We start from the raw sequence: 23432 nt of genomic DNA, 5'->3' as shown, positions 1-23432 counted from the left end.
CATTACAAAACTAACGACTGATGTCACACCTTCAGCATCAACCAACGCACAAGGGAGACTCTGTCCTTGTGGCCACAGATACTTCGGCTTGATCTCAAATGACCTCAAATTCCTCAACTAATGCAATTTGTTATGCGGCTTGACACTCAGGTTTGATGTTGTTTCGGACAGGCCGGAGAAAGGCTCTCTCAGTGTGTCTTTTAAGTACACGCAAATTAGACTAATGCCCTTCAAGTCATAACATTTGAATTTGAGCAGGATTTCCTGGAAAAATGATGACCTCAAGTTGTGAGGTTGAACCGCTCTCTCTCATGACAGATTAGAATTACATGCTATTCAACGACAAGTGTTTAGCTTTTTTTGTGTGCGTGTTTTCGTGACACCAATACAGAAACGGAAAAGTGATGGAGCATGCGGCATGTCTCAGTGGTACGGTGGCCATCTCCCATCTGTGAGGTTGTGGGTTTGATCCTTACACCTGGTGACCATGTCGAAGTGTCCTTGAGGCAAGACACTGAGACCCGATTTGGTCCCGGTGGACCTGGCAGCGTCGACCACTGGTGTGTGAATATGTGTGCGCTTTTTAACCCTGTAAAGCGCTTTATGACTTTGCGACTTTGCGGTATTCAATTGCTTACTTACGATGGTGAATAATGACTTACTGCAACACACTACAATTTCAATCACAACTTAAAGGGGGAATGAAAATGAAAGGGATACTTGACTCATTGAGCCATTTTCAACAGTAAAATCATATTTTGCCTATAATTAATGTGACTTCATTATTTTTCATGAACAATTAAAAACAAATGTTGCCACTTGCTGTTGACTAAAGATGACATCACCTGTGCTGAATAAATAGGTAACGACCAATCATGACCAAACCCGGTGCGAGGCAAAATGTGTTTTTAAACGTGTTAATTGAACATGAAAAATAATGCCGTCATCAAATTAATTCTGGACAAAATATTAACTTTGTACAGCTGAAAATGGCTCAATGAGTCAAGTATCCCTTTATGTCTTTAAATCTTGATTACAAATAACCTGCTTTTCTGGGGTAAGCAAGGTAGCAGGTCAGCAAGAGGCCACGAAAGTGTGCCCGCAATGAATGTGCCCGTGAGTGTGTGACTAATTACTGACACCTGGCAAGTAGTTGTTTTACCTCGGGTTCGGTGGTTTCTTGTTTATCAAATTGTAAGATGGAGCCAGAAACCACGGATCATAATATATGAAAATAATATATGAATATGAAATTTGCACCTGAAAGCTGTATTTTAAAATTGAGCATTTTGATATACACTGTGGGCAAAAAGTAGGTGTGTTTATTTACACTTTTTTTCTGACTTATTTTTCTACTTCCCTAAAAGTTGCTTGTTATGCTTCCATCCTTCTTTCGCAGAAAAGTACTTTTTGCCTTCCTTCTTTGTTCATAGTCCCCCTACCTCCTTCCTGACCTCTTTCCAGCCAACCTTTTTTTTCCTTTTCTTTCCTGACCTCCTTTCTTCCATCCTTCCCTTTTTCCCCACAGAGACGCTTTTTATTCATGCATCCTTACATCCTTCCTTTGCTTAAACCTATTTCCTGCCACCCTTCTTCAATACCTCTTTCCTTCCGTCACACCTTTTACTCATGCATTTTCTGCACATATTCCTTATCATCATCAACTTTATTGGAGAGTACACAACTGATTTTCTCATAGTTAATAATTTAACATGATATTCAAGACTAATTCAAAATTTGAAAAGATTGATGAAAGAATTCTTGATCATCATTCAGAAAAAAATGGTTTGTAAATGCGAAACAGCACAAAAAGAGAACTGCGTTTGTCATCTTCCCAATATTGCTAAGATGCAGAAACAATAGGTCATGCTTTTGTTACGTTTCACCTTAACGATTGTAACAGGCTGCTTTCGGGTCTTCACTTGTCTAGTATTAAAAGTCTACAGTGAGTAAAAAATGCTCTAGCAAGGCTCTTGATTAGGACTAGAAAATCTGAACATCAATTGTGATCCCTTCTCAAGGTTTCTTTCTTTTTTCCCCCCTCACTATACCTTGTTGTTGTCCTGTGTATCAACCTCGCCGGGTCCGATGTGTTTAAGCAGCAATGCGAGGGCTTTTGGAGAAGGGTGTCGTGTGGCGAGATGCAGCGGGGTCATCTCTTCCAAATCTTTCTGCAGCCAGTTTGCATGTCGAGACAGCAGCAGCTTGAGGAAACGAACATTTCCCTGTAACGAATAAAATCCCCACAACCTGATTTCAGCAATATTCTCCACATGAGATCACAGCACACATGAACTCATTCACTGCCATTGACAGCTATAGACGTCAAAAATTAATTTGAACTATTTCTATTAGTTTAAAATTGTTCCCTCTTTTGTTAACAATAGTATGAAAACCTAGAATAATTTTATTGTATTAGAACAGATATAAAATTTGTGATTAAACGTGAGGTAACTAGTGAAGTCATGCGATTAATTACTATTAAAAATTTTAATCGCCTGACGCCCCACATTTTTAAAATAATAATAATAATAAAAATAATAATAATAATAATAAAAAAGAAAAATATATTGTATTGTATTTTTTTTTAATTAGGGGTGTCAGGCAATTAAAAATTTTTTTTTTAATCGTAATTAATCGCATGACTTCACTAGTTAACTCACGATTAATCACAAATTTTATATCTGCTCTAAATGTACAAAAACAATTCTAGGTTTTCATACTCTTGTTAACAAAAGTGGAAAAAAATGTTAAACTAATAGAAATAGTTAAAATGAATTTATGACGTCTATAGCTGTCAATGGCAGTGAATGAGTTAAAGGGTAAGTCAATCAGCTTAAACATTGCTTGACAATAAAATGGTATATGTGACCTCACTAGTCCAAACATGACATTCTGATTAATATTACATTTGTGGAATATGAGTTATGAAGCAAAATCCATCCGTTTTTATCCATCTCGGGGGCGGCCATTTTGCCACTTGCTGTCAATTTAAGATGACATCACAGTTGCTCAGGGCTCAGGCAACAACAAATTACAGCTCACCTGTTTTTGAAGCTGAGCTGTGATTGTTACCTGAGACCTGAGCAACAGTGATGTCATTTTCACGCGACAGCAAGTGGCAAAATGGCCGCCTTCTGATATAGATAAAAACGGCTGGATTTTGCTGCGTAACTCATACTCCACTAACGCAATAAATATGAACCAAAATACCGTATTTAGACTAGAGGGGCTACATAGAACATTAAACTGTCAATCATTTTTGGGGGTGGTTGACTTCCCCTTTAAAATTAGTGGTGAAGAAAGGTAATGGCACGCACACACCCAGGCCCATACATGTCTTGTTCAATTCAGAGGTCATCCATCTTCGTTCTCTCTCATTTTGCTGTGTGTGATGAGCTGTTCAGTTAACACCAGATCTGCCGCCCAACCCCCTCGCCATCATTACCATCATCATCCTCTGTTTGGATGGTATCCAGCCAGGGCCTCCTGAGTGATGTACTGGCTAACAGCTCTCACGGGACCCTGGGTTGTGTGTCTGCATGGCCCTGCGCACGTGAGTGTGTTTTGTATATTTACCATGGTGCCGCCTCAAAGCCACAGCCTGACGGATCTATCTTGTGTGTGAGCATGCATCTCGACCGAGAGAGTGTGTGTATGCGTTCCTGTCCTCCCTATTCTCAGTCCAATTAGATCCGTAATCCCTGGCCTCTCTGGCTGTCTTGGCCAATTATTGATCCTGTGTCAAAGAGACAGGGCCCCCCGTCACTATCATCCCCACATGTGCACGCACATGCCAATAGTCTACTACCGCTACTACTACCGCATTCTTCGACAAAATCATGACATATCATAAAAAATGCTAACAAATAAAGGTATCGCTGAGTGGAAATTCACATTCACATCTCATAGTTGCACCTGCTAAAAAGATTGTCTTCTGTTTCGAGAATTCACTGAAATATCCGTGAACTCCATTTCACTCAACCATAAACCTTTCACAGACAATGCTTTGCAATATGACGTCTGTCAGAAAAGTTCCAAGACTGGTGTCACAAATTACATTTCAAATCCAAAAATATAAGAGTTTAATTATTTTCAATTCTTTTTTGTAACTATTTACCGCATCAATAAATATTGTGATTTGTCTATAAAACTTTTTTCTTTAAAAAGTGTAATTGCACATCCACGACAGTAGGTGGCAGTGGCATGGCATTGTCAGAGAGTGCGCAAGGAATGTTATCTCCAGGTGTACTGACAACCTGACATTTGGTTTGGTTTACTTTATTGAACATATGTTCAATAAACCAAATATACATAACAGATTACATGACATGACATAACACTCTGACAATGAGAGCACCACTGCCACCTTCTGCAGTGGATGTGCAATTACACTTTATTCTGCTATGATTTAAAAATAAAAGTTCCCTGGGGTCACATGTGCCGCCTCAATGTATCACACAAATTAATGTTAGCTGAATAATATTTTTTTATTACAGCTATTCACTGATTGGCTAGAGGAAATTACATGGTTCTACTATGTGATAGTGACAAATATGTTGTCCATTTAAATTTTCACACATTTGAGCTAAATATCCATTTGGGTTCATTTCATTTTGTTTTCTAAAATTTTCATCATTACAAATATCGTAACTATTTGTTATTGATATAAATTTAAATAAGTAGGTAGAGACATTGTTTTTGCCTACATTTTTTATGTAATAGTTTTTACATTCAAGTGCCTTTTTGACTTTACTTTTTTAACATCAGAAAAGTACTCTAATAAGGTATGAGACATCATTTCGAAAAATAATTATCCTGATAATTATGATTCAATTTTCTTTCTCTATATTTAATTAGAACATTTTCTTTACCATATTATCATTGCCGTTTATTCACTGATTGGCTTCTACTGCCTTGTAGAGAGGCTTGTGGCATTCATTTTGACTTAATTGACCAAACATGCTTCCTTGCCCTATAAAAGATGATTACAGTAAATGCATGAAATGCTTTCAGGGTTATTCCCATTCTCTATTAATTTGTTTCCCAGTAACCCCGAGGTGATACATACAGTCACTAGGGGGCAGTGGCCTCCCTCTTTCCACCGAACCCCAACCTGGTCCATTTAGTTGCTCACTTGCAAAGCAAATTTTTTTTGTATTATAAATTGTAGTAGATAAACTTTGTCAGTTGCACTCAATACAAGCTCAAAGCATGCCAATTTGCCTCATGTGCAAACAACCAGCATTTGACCGACCTTGCCCCCTTTGGCAAAGAGGTGAAACATCCATAACCTGTTGACTGCAACGCCAATGTGTGTGCGCGTAAGAGTGTGCGTGCGGGGGTCAGTGGAGGCCGTGCCTTCTGTGCGGCGAGGTGCAGAGCCGTGCGCTGGCTGTGGTCGGTCTTGTTGACTGAGGCTCCGGCCTTTAGCAGAATCTCTGCGCAGTCTAGGCGATCAGCCAGCACGCAGTACATGAGAGGGGTGCGGCCAAACTGATCCTCGCGGTCCCGTAGGACTGGCTCTGCTATATGCACAAATAGACACATGCACAAATGAATCGATGATGGTATCTGGGGGGCCTTGAATGCACTTATTAGCTAAAATATTACCGCCGTGTGACTCTTCAGTGCATATTTATATTTTAATATCTGAACACAAGGTATCATTGACCATTTTAAGGAAGTGAGCATCTACAGTTTTTTTTTTTGCAGTGCGAAAGCCTCATTGTGTACTGGCCGCATGTGTTTTCTGCTGGGGCTTACCTTGACCTTCGACCTTTCTGCACAAAATTTCCTTGCAGAAATCAATAAAGCACTCCGGTATTACATACTAATGTGAAAGCACTCGTCTGTATAGGTAGCAAAAAAAACTCCTTTTTGAGTAAGTTTTTGTCCGATCACGCAAAAAAAAAAATTCAAGAGCTGGACTTTTGGCCTCCTCACAGTTATGCACCTCAAGCGAGTTGTACTGTATGTTATTTACCTGTGATGAGTTTGAGCAGTGCGTTCCTGTCGCCATTGACAGCGGCTGCGTGAACTTGCGAGCCCAGAGGGGCGGCGCCTGGGCCAGACGGTGCTGAGGCCTGTAACACAAACACACATAAGGTCACAAGTTACAAGTCAACCTGTAGCCATTTCCTGTACATATACAATCTTGCTTATCAAGAGTTGACCAATGTGTAGGAAATTCTCCCAGATATTATTTAGCTCTAAGCATGGAAGCCATCTTGAATTTTCACAATAATCATCATCCACAAGATAAACAAAAACGTTCACCTTTGATAGAAGTTTAAAAAGAAGCTACGCAAATACTTAACCCTAAAAGCAACGCTGTCCCACGCAAATGTAATAAAGTTACGAGGCCCTTTTCCATCACAGAAACTCATCCTGGTAATTTTTTATAGGATGGACGGGGGGCTGATTGGCTGACTCACTACGGTTTTGATTTGACATTTTTGCACACAAGCAGTGCTCAGGTACTATAAACAAAACATTGCTTTAAACTATGTGTTCCAGGAAACTGAGCTCACACACTGCAAAAACTGCAATGGAACCAGGATTAAATATGCCTGTTTTTTGCAAAGATATATTTTTTCTAATTCGGCAGTTTTTGTGTAAGAGCATTAACTTTCTTCAAGCCTTTTTGGGGTTCACTTTAATATGGTCTTATAGCTTGTTATTGAGATTTTATTATTGATTATGAGCAAGTTTAGCTTAAAATAGGAACTATAATAATTTTATAGATAGTATAAGCACATTTGTTTTAAGAGATTGGTGGAGGTTTTTGAGGTAAGCTATGTAGACTTGTTTTAAGAAATCTTGCCAAGTTAAATTTTCCTGTTCTATTGGCTATATAGTCCTCATTTCATTACTTTTTTCCTTGTCCTTTTAAGCCTACTTTTTGCTGTGTGCGTGAAAGCAAAACAAAAATTGTCCAAAGTAACTTATTGTCTCAGGAACAAAATGTTCAGACGGTGTCAGAACATTATTTTCGCACTCTTTTTCTTAAAATCCCTTGTTAAGGCTGGATCTTCTTTTGGAATAAGTGTAACAACAATAACAAAACAAAAAAAGTGGTGTGGCTGAGGTCTTGCTAGATTTGCTGATAAGTTGCTTCACGTCATGTATGATGATTTTAATTCAGAGGCACAGTATTTGTATCTTGGCATATGGTCAGCATTTGAAAAGATGCATGTGTTTAAGTCAGCGAGGTTCATGGCTGGCGAGGCAGAGAGAGAGAAAAAAATGTGTCATATTTGCTATTGTACTAGCAACCTGACATTAAAAACTGGTCAAATCAGTATTCTTTTCACACATATTTGGCTATGCGCAACAAATTTAACCTGCGCGCTCGTGTACGCACCCTTCAGTAAGGAAGAATACTGTCTGCCTCACCTCGCGCTTTTTATACGCAGTTATTTGCGCTCAACGGAATTACCGGTAAAAACAAAACGCAAATAATAGCAAATGCATTAGCCTGACAATGGAAAATTTGTGTACATGTTAAAAGTGTTTGGAAGGCAGTGTCAGTTTTTATGCGCCCACATGATTGAAAAAATAAAATAAAAAGCAATATAGGCCAGGTGTCAGCAACCTATCCTGTCAAAAGAACCATTTTAGGCCAAATAAATTACAAAAAAATCTATCTGGAGTCGCAAAACATTTAAACATTGTGATGAAGCAAACAGTGTTAGTGTGAGTTTAATATATTGAGGGCCCAAGTGATTTAATTTTTTCATGCTACGTTTTTCATGCACTTTTAGATCTTCTGCCTCTCTGTCAAATTTCTGAAATTTTGGGCAATTTTATGGATATATTATGGTAATTTCTGCCTTTCTTCTTCCTTTTTTGGAAAATGTTATGGCTATTTTTTGGACATTTTTTCTGCATTTTTTGCAACAAATTTCTGGCAATTTTGTGTACATTTTTAATTTTTAGGATTACTTCTTTTGTTTTTGGACATTTTGAACATTTTCTTTCCTGACTTTTCTTTAAAAAAAATCTGACTATTTTGCGGACACTTTATGGTAATTTTCAGGATTTCTTGTTGTTGAAAATTTTACTGTTACTTTTTTAACATTTACCGACAAATGCCTTTTTTTTTTTTTTATTACATTTTCTGACATTTTGGGGAATTTAATTAATGGACAATTTATAGCTTTTTTATGCCTTTCCTCTAACATTTTTTTGGACATTTTATGGTCACTTTTTGGGCATTTTTAGATTCAGGTAATTTTTTTTTATTTCATCTACCTTTCGTGTCTCTTATAACTTCTAAATTTGAGCGAATACATTTTTTTAAACATTCAATTATTCGTTTGAAAAAATCAAAATCATTTATGAATTCAAGGGATATTTTATCCCCCCCCCAAAAAAAATAAAAAAAAATAAAAAATATATATATATATATATATATACACACTGGTATATAAAAAAATATTAATTTCTACTATTTTTTTTTTGAGATCCACAGGGAGCCACAGAGAGTGACTAAAGAGCCACATATGGCTCCAGAGCCGCAGGTTGCAGACCCCCGATTTAAGCCTACTGTAAATCACAGACCAGAGCACTAAAATTGAAAGCAATTCTATTTGTTTATTTGATTATTTCTTTAGTTTTTACTCTTTCATCTGCCTCCCCCGACAGCACACTCCTGGTTTAATTGAATAATAACAAATACAGGCTTTTTCTTCTTGTGTTAAAATGATCATTTAATCCAGATGAACACCTGACATTACATAGGCTGTCAAGTCCAAAATGAAGACATTTTGATAACTTATTGGCAAGCTGATGTGTTCTGACAGAGTGAACGTGCATGTGTGTGTGTGTGCTCCCGCTGAGGGGGTTAAATCTCTTCCTGGCCCCACTTAACAAGAGCCCAGTGAAAGCTGGGTAATCTGTAGACAGGAAGCAGCTGGGGAGTGAGGGGTGGGTTGGTGGGTCGAGGCGTGATCCCTGTGCGAGCGTGTAAGAGGGGGGTCTCTCCTCATGTCTTATTAATGTCTCATTAATACTGCAACATGCTCCGCTCTGCGTGTGTATGTGTGTGTGTGTGTGTGTGTGTGTGTACACCAAGAGATATGGGACAAAGCCTGCGGGGTACAACATAGAAATCAATCATTGCCCCTAAACACATACAGTAGAGGCCTGCGGCACTCACCCAACCCATGCCACCGTGTGAGGTTTTGACGTTTTCATCATCGAAATACTTTCGCAACTTTTGGCAGGGAAACGTGAGTTCTGAAGAAAGTAAAGAAGAAGAATCTAATGTCTTCCAAGCTTCTCATCTCATCCTGCATCCCTGCTGCCACCTCGTAAAAAGAGCTCCTACCGACGGTGCGTGCGGCACGGCAATTACCCATCATACCTCCTTGCTTTCTCACGCTTAACCCGAGCGGTGCATTAGGAGACTTACAACCTTGAATGAAAAGTAAATCATCTTGTGTGTTTGGCACATGTGCCGTGTCACGGGGGAGTTATTTGCCCTGAGAATTGTTTTTATTTACCGGGTTTTTACTGAAATCCACCACAAACATCTAAACGTAGCGCTAATTGACAGCGATTAGTCAGCAATGCACATTCTAATGTCTAACACGTGCGGAAATATCCCAAAATAGCAACTGTGCATTCATAACAGATGAAACACTCAGATTTCCAGTTTTCAATTTAATACAGCATCAATTACCAAAATCCTTTTATAGAACCAGAACGACTGGTGAAATGGTGAAAGAGGACCACAATGCATCACATGGGCACCGCACAGTTTTTAGGGGAAAAGTAGACTTTTAAATGAAGTTTGTTTTTGCAGGTACAGTTTGACAAACACTGGCCTACTGCAGTCATTCCCAACCTTTACTGACTGAGCCAAGGCACACATTTTAAGTTAGAAAAATCTCACGGCACAACATCAAACAAATGTGTCACAAAAAGTAGACACACGTGTCAATTATATACTTTCTGTCATCTAATAGAATATCATTAATTTGTTCTGTCTGTCACTATAAGTCACTTGCATAGATAGACGAAGAAAGATACAAGTAGTTTGTTGTTAAAAATAGATAATGTTTTGACCAATTACTTTGAACTCTGCCTAGCTAAAACAATGCCAACAATTTGATGCTTCTGTATCTGCTAGAATAGCATTTAAAGGGGAAGTCAACCCCAAAAATGTTGTTACAATAAAATGTGCTCCAAGTAGTCTAAAATATTGTGTTTGTGGAATATGAATTAAGCAGCAAAATCCACCCATTTGTAGAGACAGTCCTCCAATAAATACGACCACATACGTTTTGAAAAAGTGCCAAATTACGACCGAGTGTTCCGTGTTTTAGTTAAGCGACATCTATCGGCCATGTTAAATAGCGCAAAAATACAAAACTGAGACTCGAACCCGGTCCATCTGGTCGGAAGACGAGTGTTCATCTGACTGAGCTATTTGTCCAGTGATTGTTTTGGTGTTGACTACATGTTTTGTAAGGGTGTACAACCGCACTGTGCCTTTTCCTAATCTCAACCATTAGTGTCCCATGTGAAGACATAACATGTACTGTACAACCTGACTGAAAGCCTCATCCTAACTCCAACCATTAGTTTGTGACGGCGAATTGACATACATGTCAACACAAAAAATGAACACTAGGATCATTACTAGACTGTAGTAAGTTAGACGTTAAGTCTTCCGACCAGACGAGCCGGGTTCGAGTCTCAATTTTGTATTGTTTTCGCTATTTAAAATGATCGATAGAAATTGCCAAACTACAACACGTGATACTTCGTTGTATTTTGGTGCATGGTAAAATGACCAATATGGTCGTTATTGATGGACAACTTGTTTCATTTGTATCCATTTCAGTGGGTGGCAATTTCGCCACTTGCTGTCGACGGAAAATGACATCACAGTGCCTATGGGCTCAGACCAACCAATCATGGCTCATGTTTTCTGAGTTGGGCATGCGACATTTGCAAGCTGAACCATGATTGGTCGTTACCTGAGCTCCTGAGCAACTGTGATGTCATTTTCAGTCGCGACAAAATGGCCGCCCCCTGAGGTAGATACAAATGGGTCGATTTTGCTGCTTCATTCACATTCCACAAATGCAAGATTAATCAGAATAACGTGTTTAGACTAGTAGAGCTGCAAAGAACATATTATTGTAAAGTTTTTTTTTTAGGTTGACTTCCCCTATCTCATTTCCAATCCCCTATTTGTTATTGCGAATTTTTTTATATGACAAGGAACAAAAAACAAGCACTGTACTTTTCTCAATATGAAGTCTACTCATGCTTCTGGTATCAAACTGATTATTTTCCACTATGACAGGAGCTCATTAAAACTTACTTTTGACTTTTCTTGACTTATTTTGATCTCCGAGTCACTATCAACATCCCCAGCTGCTACTATAAACACATAAATTGATTTATGAATAATCTTAAATGCGAGAGGGGAATACAAAAAAAATAAAATCTGAATTTCAACTGCCGCGGACATGGGGGACACACGCATCGATAAAGTCAATTGATGTGAGGGACATTCAGGTCAGTGAGAGGAGGCAATTAGAGTTTCATGAGGACCCGAGTGTTTTGGAAACACCTACAGTGAATCCAAAATTGTCCAAAAAGGCTTTTGAGATGGCGCGTCTGGACTCAAACAAAGGAGGTTGTAAAAACAACGGCCGGGTCCTGTTGAGAGCTTTGCGGCGGGCTCATTTTCCCATTCACACGCGTTCCTCGGGGAGCACTTCACTTGTTAATATGAAGACAATAACTCAGAGTAAAGCATTGATCACGGGCCGAGGGCCGGGCCGAGTGATTGTTTATCTGTAAGGGTATCGATTCATGCTGATGCTGACATTATTTATTCTTTATTCATAATCCCTCCTGTGTAAATACAACAAGTTTAACAAAGAAGCTACACTTTGTTCAAGCCTTTTAAAAACTCGACAGGTGTGCTACACACACACAAGGTAGACCCAAAGTGTGTGAGCGTGTGTGTCTATTTGAGTCTATATGTTTGTCTCACTCTTGTTTGAGCTTTGTGAAGGAGTCTGGTTTTCATAGAGGACAAAACTAAGGCACGCTGGGTAAGCAGTGGGAAAACGGCAGAGAAGCCTGTGGCCTTTCGCTCTATTATAGGTAACACACGCACACACACTTTTATATAAGCCTATTTTCTGACAGTTTAGGGCCTGCGCCAACACGAGGCTCTTAAAAGGTGCCTATACCACCTACGTGGCTCTCTAGGGGCGGGTGTGTATCTGATAGCAGATAGAAGCTGCAGGGATCCGTCCCTGCGATTTGACTGACAGGTAAAGAGGTGGGATGACGGATAATATTAGCCCACAGGGATGCCCGAACCGCAAAGCCCTATTTCTGGGGGACATCCTCGATCCCCAAAGACCAATGAGCTGACTCCCTCGGCTGGGGGGCCGGGCCCGCGAGCACAGCGGGGCCAATCAGCAGGGCGCTAGAAGGCTGAGTGACATATATGTCTGCTAATTTACATCATTACCGCGATGCATCCTGACAAATGAGCCCCCCGGGTGTGAGCCAATCACCTGGGAGGGTAATGCAATTAGGCGGGACCACAGCTGTCAGTCAAACAGCCACAAAGCAGGGGGTCAGGTAGTGATGCCTGTGGCCATAACACCCCTGCCTACCGCATTGTCGGTCCAATACATGCAGATCTAGAGCGGGAACTGAGGGGTGTGTGTGCGCGTGAAGGGACGCTGTGGAGGAGGATGACCTCAGGAGACTCCTCGAGGTACACACAGATTGACTTGTGCCCTCTGAGACACGGAGTGTGTGCATATCCGCATACATCTGGGTGTGTGTGTTTACATGCGTTTTTGCCCACTGAGGCACATTGTTGTTTTTGCTTAGAGCTACACGTTAGGAACAGTACTTATTAAACTAGAACTCAGTAAAGCAGACCTCAGCCAAGGCAAAACTGTTAGCAAAAAGGGAACACTTGTACACTAGTATCTGTATTGTCCATCTGTTTGTTCGTTCGAATGCTACTTCCTCTGTCAGGATGATGCAAGACGTTACGAACAGATGGGCGGTCACTTTTGGGAATGGGCATGCAATGATTAATTGATAAAGAATGATTGAGAACTCATTTATAATCTTGGTCCATGGTTGCAGGAGGCGTGCTAGAAAAGGGTTGCGGACACACAAGTGGACTGTATAATTTGAATTTGCTTCCATCGATCTGATTTTCCATTGTGGGGCGTGGGTAAAATCTACGTAAAATCTTGTTACAATCCTTAATTAAGAGCATCGCCAATATAGTATACAGCTGTGATGGTAAAAATGTGGTACAAGTACCACTAGTGCAGGGGTTTGCAACCTTTTCTGTCAGAAGAGCCATTTTAGGCCAAATAAATAAAAAATCTGTCTGGAGCCGCAAAATATTTGAACATTGTGATGACCAAAGCAGCATGTTAGTGTTAGACTCATGTACTGAGGGCCCAAGAGCTAATTAGAGATGCGCCATAACACAAAAATATGCAACATCCAATGCTTTGAGATTCATTTTCTTCTACCTTTATTCTTCCGTTTTGGGATTTTTTTTCTTCATACTTTGTTTTACATACATTTTTAGACTTTTCTCACTTTCTGTCAAATTTCTGACATTTTTGGAAATTGTATGGACATATTTATGGTCATTTTCTGCCTCTCTCTGGACATTTTATGGCTATTTTAAATAAATAAATAAATAAATACATTTCCCGACTTTTTGGGGGGTAAATTTTTGAACATTTTGTTTTCAGGATTTTTTATTCAATTCTGACATTTTTGGCAATTTCATGGACATTTTATTGTAATTTTCTGTTTTTCCTCTACCCATTTGTACATTTAACAAATTAACACTTAAAAACGTATTCATCGCCCTTTCGTCTCTTTTTCTGACAACTTTTGAATATTTAATTACTCATTTTTAAATATAAATCGTTAATTCATTTGAAATATTTTATCTAAAAAAATAAAAATGTAAAAATAAAAAAATAATTTATACTATTTTTTTTTTAGATCAACAGTTTTTTAAGGTGGCACTCAGGTAAACCACTCTAAACCCTGCAGTGAAAAATCATGAACAACTGATATCCTACGAAAAGAAGATGTTTTTGTTTATAATTACCGATAATAGTAATTTAAACTGCAAATATATCAAAAACTGTTAAACATCATTTCAAACTAATCTTACAACATTACCATTAAAATTAATTGGCTTATAGATTATATGACTTTTTTTTAAATTACAAGCTAAATGAAGATTGTCAGGGTGATATTTGCATACTCTTGCTAATTAAGTGACAAATAAACTGTGATCAAAACAATAACTCTCTTTTGTGCTCTTGGAGAGGTCAAAACTAAAGAGAAGCTTAAACTAATAGGCTTGCATTTGAGTGACACATGCATTAGCGTTACTGGTAATCAAGTTGATCTCGGGCCCCGTGAGGTGCTGTGATATCATACTGAAGCTTTCCACTGAGTCGATACGTGTTCTGCCCGGCATGTTGTTGATGTTTGTGTTGCGTTTGCAGGTCAATACTGCGGTGAGTGGCAGCCTGTCAAGCAGTGTAAATCAAAGCCTCAGACCATAAACTAGTTTGCCTGTAACATCATGGATTTAGCTTGCCAGCGAATATTATTAAACAAAAAGAAAAGCACAAGATGTGTACAAAAGTGAGTCGCAAAGGTCCCCGTAGCCTCGTGACTGTGTGCTTCAGATGCTGTTTGAGTCACTTGGAGAGTAAGGGGGAGCTGTGTGTTTTGTGTCCTCCCATTATATCACTAATGAGCAGCCCTCAGGAGGGACGGGAGAGGGACGGCGTGGCAGACAGAAAAAGACAGATGAAGAAGGAGAAAGAGGAAGGGAGACCGAGATCAGCTTGGGGACTTTTTCCTCTTCGCCCTTCCATTCCCTCTCCCCCACACCTCGGAGTCTAATTGGACTAAAACTGTGATCTAATTAAATGTCCAATTAAAGTGCAGAGAGCAACGTGCCCACCGGCGAATCACAGTAGAGGGACATAATCAGCTGGAAAAACAAACAAAAAAATCAATGCGAAATGGTAAAGACGGGAAAACTGAAAAGAGAAGAATTGTGAGGGTGCTTTAAAATGACTATAATGAATGAATATATTGAGAGAAGGCACAAGATTACTAATAATATCCACTTAGGACAAATATTACTAGCCTACCCTGAATTTAAGAATGGCTTGAGTGGCAGTTTTTAACTGGTGTACAAATGATAACGAGAAAGTCTTCAAAAGCTAATTTCAGCTATATGTCAGATTAAAAAAAAAATTGCTACTGTTTAAGCCTTGTATCACGTTACAATTCTACTTTTATCTATTTAAGAGTGATTAGTTCCTTGATAGGGGATTACATTACGTAACCATCAGAGTAGATATTGAATAAGTGTATTCAATCTAATTAACACTGTGTCTGAAACGATCTAATTCCGCTAATTACAAGTTGCCATTCTTGATTGTTATTAATCTACTTTTATATTGCATATTAAAGCTATGTTTTAAATTCCTTTATTATAAAAAAAACAATTATAACCACATCACATGTAACACAAACAACAAAAAGAGGGCGTGTGAGATAAATCTTCCAACTTCTCCATCTGTGAGTCGCTCACACACTGTGAACCCCCAACAGACAGCTTGAGCCCATCAAATATTAATGCAGGGATTCAATTCAACATTCTAGTTAATCTCCTTAACAATTAGGCTGTAACAGGTCACATAATTAGGTTTTGTTATAGTCTTGACTGATTTTGTCTCTTGGGAGAGTAATCCAATCTGGCATCAGAGAGGGCCGGCAATCCCATAACTAACCACTGACTTTTAAGGATGTCAACCCACAAAATAAAATAAGAGCACTGTTGCTCATTTTGTGTCAGCGATTCTTACCATAGTTGCATTGAAAGGGGTGCTTCAGCAGATGCTTCCCAGGTCAGTTAATCATAGTTGGGTGCGAGTCCATGCCCCCTAACTGTACTGATCCCTCATCCTGCTGGGTAACAGGAAAGAGGATCAATCAAATACTGAGAAAGCCCACCTGCTCACACGATGAAATGCCAGAATGACACTGTTACTGTGTGAGACTGTAATACTACAGTCAATAAATACTCTTAAGATGATTCATAAACTCTTAGTCTTTACAGGTTTAGGGAAGCACTATTTCACCAAAATCACAAAATGTATACATTACTGACCTGTGTACTAGGTTCTGTTCCCAATCAGTGACAGCAAAAAATGTAAGCCACATTAAATTTCTGAACAATTATTCTGAGATGTTTGTTTTTATAATTACATGACGAGTTTCATGATATCCGCCTGAGCACAGTTGGTTACCCACCCTGGACCTCCATCCATCCATTTTCCATCGTACTTGCCCTCATTAGGCATGAATGTTTCTGGGAATGTGGTAGGATGCTGGATTACCAGTATGCAACCCACGCAAGTATACAGTATGGGGGAGAACATGCAAACTTGTCACCGTGCTACCACCTTCGAATTAAACACACTAATTGTAATGAATAAACAGACACGTCAACTTTGTGCAAGTTTACTGTCTGCCTCTAAATGTGTCTAAGTGTACTCCATAACATCAAGACTGTTGAGGTGCTAAATTTGACAAGCATCAGGCATTTTCACGCTGAGCATCACAAAACGACCTCGAATTCAGGACAGTTTTTAAAAGTTTCCCAAAAAAAGCCACGTTAAAATGATGCAACTCGTCCCGTTCAATGAAAATTGTCATAAGTCTATAAAAGATCAAACCAATAAGTGACACGTATAAATGTCCGTCATATTAACCTGCTAACATTCCATTAAATAATCCACTTAGCTATGTTACTGTAATGCTATGTTTACCTTTGAATGCCCAAACGCTCAACTTTTCTTCCAGGGCGTCCCGTTTGCTGTAATGATTACAAAACACTACAATTCCCATTAACTTTCAATTGTTACCATGTTTGTAGTTTTTTAACTAGCAAGGGTCCATGTTTTGTGTTTGTGTTTGAACTACAGTTCCCACAAAACCTTACGATGGACCGGAAGTTTCTCCGTCGTTTCCGTGGTCACCACGAGATCGGTTCGCCGCTGTTCCTGCTGGCAGCTGCAGCAGCAAAGAGCGGCGTCGAAGCAGACAGGGACGACTCAACCGCACCAACACCTCCACCTCCACACATTCTATAATACGATGAAACTATCAGCAATATTACCTTTTCTCTGTGACCGCATCATTTGCGTCATACTGCTGGTAAGCGCGTTCCTCTCATCGCTGCAAATGACATTCGGTTGGTTAGAACTATCAAGCAAGCTAACTTTAGCTGAGGACTGCTAGCCCGCCAGGCTAGCTGCTAGCCAACCGAACAGCCTGTGCTGCCATTAAACATGGCTTTTTTTGTGTAATTATTGTTGCAGTGACTAATGTGCCAAACTTCTAATTCACTGATGGGGCTCATGTCTTTGGCAGGATGATTCTGACGACGGAAGTATTAGCTATCGTTTTGCACAAACTGCTTGCGTAAACTAGCCGGTGATGTTGACTGACATTACCGATGGTTTTGTAATTAACTTTGGCTTAATGTACACAGTTCGCAAGTTATTTGTTTAACATGCCTCATGTCCAAACTTTGGGCAAAATCTCTCTCTTAAAGTTTCTTGTCGTAGGCGGACTGTCCAAATTTCACGGGTTAGCACGCCTTATCGTTGCTAAAATTTAATTGTACTCCTTACGTTGGGATAATTTGTTTAAACACACAAGTGTGTGTACGCATGTGTGTATTTAGAATGAGGATCTTTTTAACGTTATGTAGTTATCGATGTATTCCTTCGTCGCTGTGAGTGATGCTCGCCGGTTGGTGAATTCCTCTGTTGTGGCTCAATCTCATTGGTTAACAACCCGGAAATGAGCGGCGCTCCTGTTCTGGTACTTCGGGCCTGACCTGAGACCAGTCAGGGTGCACGGTTATTTTTCTTTCACCAAGCACAATGATGGATAATATGATCTAATCGTTATTCGTCGTACGTTTCAGTAGCAATAAGGGAAACAAACATGGAAATTAAAAAAAATGCTTGCAAGACAGACAAAGATGTTTTTGCTTTGTGATGTGGGTAGTGAATGTAATAATTAGTTTTCACTTTGAAACACTTAAGTGTGTAAAACGTGCCATTCCAGAGTGAAAACACCTTGGTGAATACAGACACTAATTATATCAGTATTTGCCGAACAACGTTAATAAAATTGCATATATTATGACTAAGTAAATGTAAATAGGAGACAATAGCAAGTTTTACTGTACTTGTATTATTTACATATTTATATTCTCAAGCTAACTGATTCGGGCAGATGGCCTTCCAACCAGTTGTGTTGACTGAAATACAATTCCCTGAAAATGTTTTTCCCCTCTTATGACATTCTTGTCTAAATAAACCCCCCCCCCCCAATAGTTTCTCCACTTAAGTGTTAAATCATTACACTTGGATTACCAGTATGATGTTCTATTACAGAAAAATAACCCAAGTGAACAGAAAATGCATATTTAAACTGGTGATGAATTATTTGTTAAGAAAAATACAATTTAAAGCTGTATTTCTCTGCAAAAAAGTGTGTTTCCCTAAACTAACTATTTGTGCCACTCAGCGGTTACAACTGAAATCAATTGTTTTCTACGGATGTGTATCAAAAAATTAGAATATCGATGAAAAGACCATTTATTTTAATAATTAGTTTGAAAAAGTGAAATTTGTGTATTAGTTCACCACACACAAAAGTGAAATATTTCAAGCCTTTGTTTTGATGATTATACCGGAAAGACAAAAATAAAAGTTTTGCTTTCTTCTGAGACATACTGAGGGCTAATTAAAAGCTCAAAAACAAACAAACAAAACAGATACCTGACTACCCATGAACTGAAAATAGTTTGAGGATATAATTCTTAGAAATTTGTTGTTGTGTAAACCCAATTGTGAGTCTGAGCATTTTGGAACAGTGGTTCATTCCACTTTAGTACTTTTGTTTGGAACATCCGGTGTTAAGCAGGAAACTATTGTTTAGTCTTTAGTACACAAACACTAAGCACTCCAATGTTTGCTTTGTGGGAAATAATGATGACATTTGTCAATGATTACATAAAGGATTGTTTGTTAACAATTATTTGCTTTTGGGTTTTGTTCCGTAAAGGATGAACTCCGGAACTTTTGCGAATAGTGTGTTTTATGTCTTGGGCACTTTTTAAAGCAATCTGTTTGAATGAACTTTCACATGAATGTTTAAGTAGCAGAAGTCGTCTTGTATGTGGTTCTTCTCGTCAAGGAATCTACGTTCCTCATTTCGGTTCAGTTAAGGTCGAAACTACAGTTTTCTTTGGCATATATATATATATATATATAAAGAAAATGAACACCCTGTAAGGACAATTTGTTATTGTTTTGTTAAGTTAGTTGTTGCAAAATAAACATTATACAAAAATATTAAAGAAAATTTACTTTTTACTTGGCAGACTTTTTTATTTTCTTCCCGTCCTCCAAGATGGCCCTCATCATTGTTTGTCATCATTTTTTGTCAACCCTGTTTGGTTTCTCCATAGGTGATGGGCCTTACTACTCCCGGGCAAGCAGAAATCACCAGCCTGAACTCGGCCAACATTGACGACGTCTTAAGTAAGACATTATAAAACGGTGAACTCTTAATAACCCTGTCACTGCATTTACATTTACATGAACGTGTGTTTTTTGTTTACAGATAATGCCGGCGTTTCCTTAGTTAACTTTTATGCTGACTGGTAAGTGGCTTGTCTGCTCTCTATAATGTCTGTCGTGATAATCAACATTGTTGACATTCCACCAGATGATTGCCACCGTGTGCAATGGCAACTATGAGGCTGTACGCCAGCCTCCTTCACACTAAGCTACACAAAGGAGAAAAATAGATCCGATTTGTTGATGTTTATTCTCATTGGAAATAGTGGTAATTTAAAATAATCCTTCCCAAATTGAACTGTTTGCATCAGGTGATTTTCAAAGTAGCTTTTTAACTGTCATACAAGTATAAAAAAAAAAAGTTAACAATTGCATGGCTCAATCATGTTTTAACCTCCAAGTTATGAAAATTGTAGTCAGTTTTCAAACCATGTACCAACCTCATGACCAACTTTTCATCAAAAGTGGAACTAATGTATTATTCCTAGAAAGTGTAGTTAATACTCTTATAAGACACTCTTAACATTATGCAGTTTGAACATTTAAAAAGCCATCCATTTTCTTTACTACTTATCCTCATTATGATCACAGATGAGCTGGAGCCTATCCGGTAAACTTGAGTCAATTAAAATGTATTGCCTGGAAACGTTAAATAAAAATGTACCGAATTGAGACCACAATTTGTTTGAGAATCACCGTTTTAGGGCAGATAGGGAGGATCCACTGTATTTCGATTTTCATCCAATGAAAATATCATACGAACACACATTGTTAAAATCTCAACGATTTTACAGGTCGAAAGAATCAGTGTGAGCGTTCCCTTTCTCACCCCTTCAGGTGCAGATTTAGTCAGATGCTCCATCCCATCTTTGAGGAGGCGTCGAACATCATGCGGGAGGAGTTCCCTGATACCAAGCAGGTGGTGTTTGCACGAGTCGACTGCGACCAACATTGTGAGTATTTACAGCTTTTACTTTTACCACGCACCCCTTGTGAAAATACACACATCTTTTTGTTTACTAAACAAAATAATAATAAAGTTGACAAATGAGAATTTGGTGGATTAGAAAAAGGGTTGAAGTCAAATCTTAGCCTCAAAACATTTTAGGGTACATGGCAGTTACATTCACTACTCTGCATAGAAATACGTTTCCAAGATGGCAGTGAGCCAAGAGAAAAGAGTCTAAAAGAGAGAATGTCCAAAAGTTTGGCCTCATTTTACTCTTAAAAAGGGAGATGAAGTGCATTCTATACAGTAACACAACAGAACATCTACCATTGCCAAAACACATTTATTGATGTTAGCTAATTTAATATTGCCTACAATGGCCTGTTAAAACATATTGATTTTCAAGCCCCTCCCCCCACTGGCAGTCAAGGATGGACACGGCAGCTGGTGCATTTTCAATCGCTTTATAGACTAAACCATAAGAAAACAATCACAGTATATTTATACACGAGCTGCTGGTGGCCACAACGCACTCAGTCAACAATTGCCAGCCAGCTCGCTTGCTGACACCCACGTCACTCACCAGGCTAGGCCCCAAAGCCATGCACATTCAGAATGTGAGGATAGTAACCCTAAGGGGGACACAAATCTTTAGTCCATCTTCTGATTGCTTAATTGATTAAGGAGTGTTGACTGTATGTACTTTGTGGGTTGCCCACTGCTTTCGGAGACACCAATCAGGAAACGTGTCTCCACAGATATACCGGATGCTTTCTTTGAAATAGACGGAATACTTTCCTGACACTGTCAATCAAAATTGAGCATTTTCACTTTACTTGTTAGATGACTTTAATTGGAAAGCTGGAGTCGGTGTATCTAATGTGTGCAATCGAAAGAGGTGAAAATTAAATGACAGTATTACTAATATTGATATCCTTTCAAGTCTATCTTTTTAGCCCTGTGCAAGTTGTTGATTAAATGCTCTAAGCAGTTCAGCACCTTTCATGTTATACGTGCGAAACGGAAAGGGCTCGCAACCCACACGCGCAGCGCATTTGATGGGTCTACGTAGGCAAAGATGGCCGCCACACCAAAGCGCGGCGCGGACACAAACCTGCCGGCCGCATCCTTTTGAGATAAAGCAAATTAAAGGGAATTATTGATGACCCGCAAACTGTTTGAAGACTAATGACAAAACTGCTTCTTTCTGTGAAGCCTGGAGGCTTAGAGACGCCCCGCCGAGAGATTGACACCTGCCACACATGCGCGCACGCACACACACACGGGGAGGGAGTGTCTGCACAGCGAATATTTACCCCTGGTGGGGGGGCAGCTTTCATGTGGGAGATCAGAGCTCCGAGCTGACTGAAGGTTGTGTTTTCAGCCTTTTCACCGCCACCACAGCCGCCGCTCTTCGGCAACCACCACCACCCGCGTTTGCGTGCGTGCGTGCGCGTGCGTGCTTTACTCCTCTTCATCAATCAATTTCTTCCTCTAACTTCGCCTTCTGCCCCCGTGAAGCCGACATTGCCCAGCGCTACCGCATCAGCAAGTACCCCACGCTGAAGCTGTTCCGCAACGGCATGATGATGAAGCGGGAGTACAGGGGTCAGAGGTCGGTGGCGGCCATCGCCGACTTCATCCGCCAGCAGCAGGTTGACCCCGTGAAAGAGATCCAGTCCCTGGAGGAGCTGAAGACTGTGGATGTGAGCGGCATCAACACACATTGGCTCCGAGTGTTTACACTACTGGCCGATGGGGCCCAACAATTCATCGACATTGCAATGTAGTAGAAAGTCATTTTTAAATCACAAAGGCTGCAATAGGAAAACATAAAATCAGCTTCACTCCAGTTGATTGTTGTTTACTACAAAAATTCCCATATGGGCCTGCTACCAACTACACTAAAAAAAATCTAGTAAAGTTTTTTCACATCAGAAATTCTAGTTAAAACTCCTTGTAGAATTGACTTTAGAATTTCTGATTGCATCGGCCTTTATTAGGCTTTTTCAAGTAAATATCACTTGTTTTTTTTCAGTGTAGTAACCCAATATTGTGACATGTCAGATTAGATTTAGACTGATGTGTTATTTTCAGGGCAGAAAATTATGCCAATTATTCGTCAAGGAGGCCGATAACCGATATTTGAAGCTGATATTCATTTTCAGAAAAAAAAAAGGTGGGATATTGGCGTCAACATTTTTTCCAATACAAATGCCAATCTTTGTTGTAAAGTCTTAAAGTATGTTTATTGAACAATTTTTCAGACTTTTCAAAATGTAGAATTTTTTTTTTTCCTTAGACAATACCAAAATTTAAAAATACCTGAAATCTTAAACTTCCACATTTCTTTGTTTTAATGTAAAAAAAAAATATTAAAAGAAAAAAGGTTCCCAGGGTCAGCAGCATCTCTTAAAAAGTCAACGGAAAATTTAGATAAATAGCTCAGTGAATTTAAAATGGTTTTAAATTTACCTTTTATCAGCCGTCAGATTAAAAAATAAAATGCCGAAAATACAGTCATCAAAATGCCCTCATATCATATGCGCCAATAATCGTTCTATCCCTAGTAATTATCATCTTCAACAGTTTGATTACACGCTCCTCATAATAATGTTTCTATTTCCGCAGAGGAGCAAAAGGAACATCATTGGTTACTTTGAGAAGAAAGACTCCGACAACTACCACACCTTTGAAAAAGTCTCCAACATCCTGCGAGATGACTGCGTCTTCTCGGCTGTTTTCGGGTGAGTCAA

The 23432-nt window shown here is 39.2% G+C and overlaps 2 protein-coding genes across 11 annotated transcripts in view; one reads left to right on the top strand and one right to left on the bottom strand.

Moving 5' to 3' along the window:
- invs (inversin) overlaps positions 1-17044 on the bottom strand; it is a 33144-nt gene extending 16100 nt beyond the window's left edge. For 3 of the 9 annotated variants that reach the window (XM_086077325.1, XM_086077332.1, XM_086077333.1), the window contains exons 1-5: positions 16896-17044; positions 15930-16032; positions 5987-6086; positions 5362-5528; positions 2052-2225 (exon numbers count right to left, since the gene is read on the bottom strand). In XM_086077325.1, coding sequence (XP_085933451.1) covers positions 2052-2225; positions 5362-5528; positions 5987-6086; positions 15930-15932 — 444 coding nt within the window. In that variant the 5' untranslated portion in view covers positions 15933-16032; positions 16896-17044. The other 6 variants (XM_086077329.1, XM_086077330.1, XM_086077331.1 and 3 more) reach the window with 6 other exon arrangements.
- Positions 17045-17094: 50 nt separating this feature from the next.
- erp44 (endoplasmic reticulum protein 44) overlaps positions 17095-23432 on the top strand; it is a 14900-nt gene continuing 8562 nt past the window's right edge. The window contains exons 1-6 of one of the 2 annotated variants that reach the window (XM_086078192.1): positions 17095-17283; positions 19616-19688; positions 19771-19810; positions 20565-20680; positions 22198-22382; positions 23308-23423. In XM_086078192.1, coding sequence (XP_085934318.1) covers positions 17224-17283; positions 19616-19688; positions 19771-19810; positions 20565-20680; positions 22198-22382; positions 23308-23423 — 590 coding nt within the window. In that variant the 5' untranslated portion in view covers positions 17095-17223. The remainder of the gene's footprint in view (positions 17284-19615; positions 19689-19770; positions 19811-20564; positions 20681-22197; positions 22383-23307; positions 23424-23432) is intronic. The other variant, XM_086078193.1, reaches the window with a different exon arrangement.

The sequence above is a fragment of the Leptonotus elevatus genome, chromosome 6 (genome assembly GCF_054856555.1).
Source record: "Leptonotus elevatus isolate MCC_2025b chromosome 6, RoL_Lele_1.0, whole genome shotgun sequence".
NCBI classification, from domain to species: Eukaryota; Metazoa; Chordata; class Actinopteri; order Syngnathiformes; family Syngnathidae; genus Leptonotus; species Leptonotus elevatus.
The sequence above is the reverse complement of the archived record's forward strand: the minus strand, read 5'-3'. Positions and strand labels throughout refer to the sequence as shown.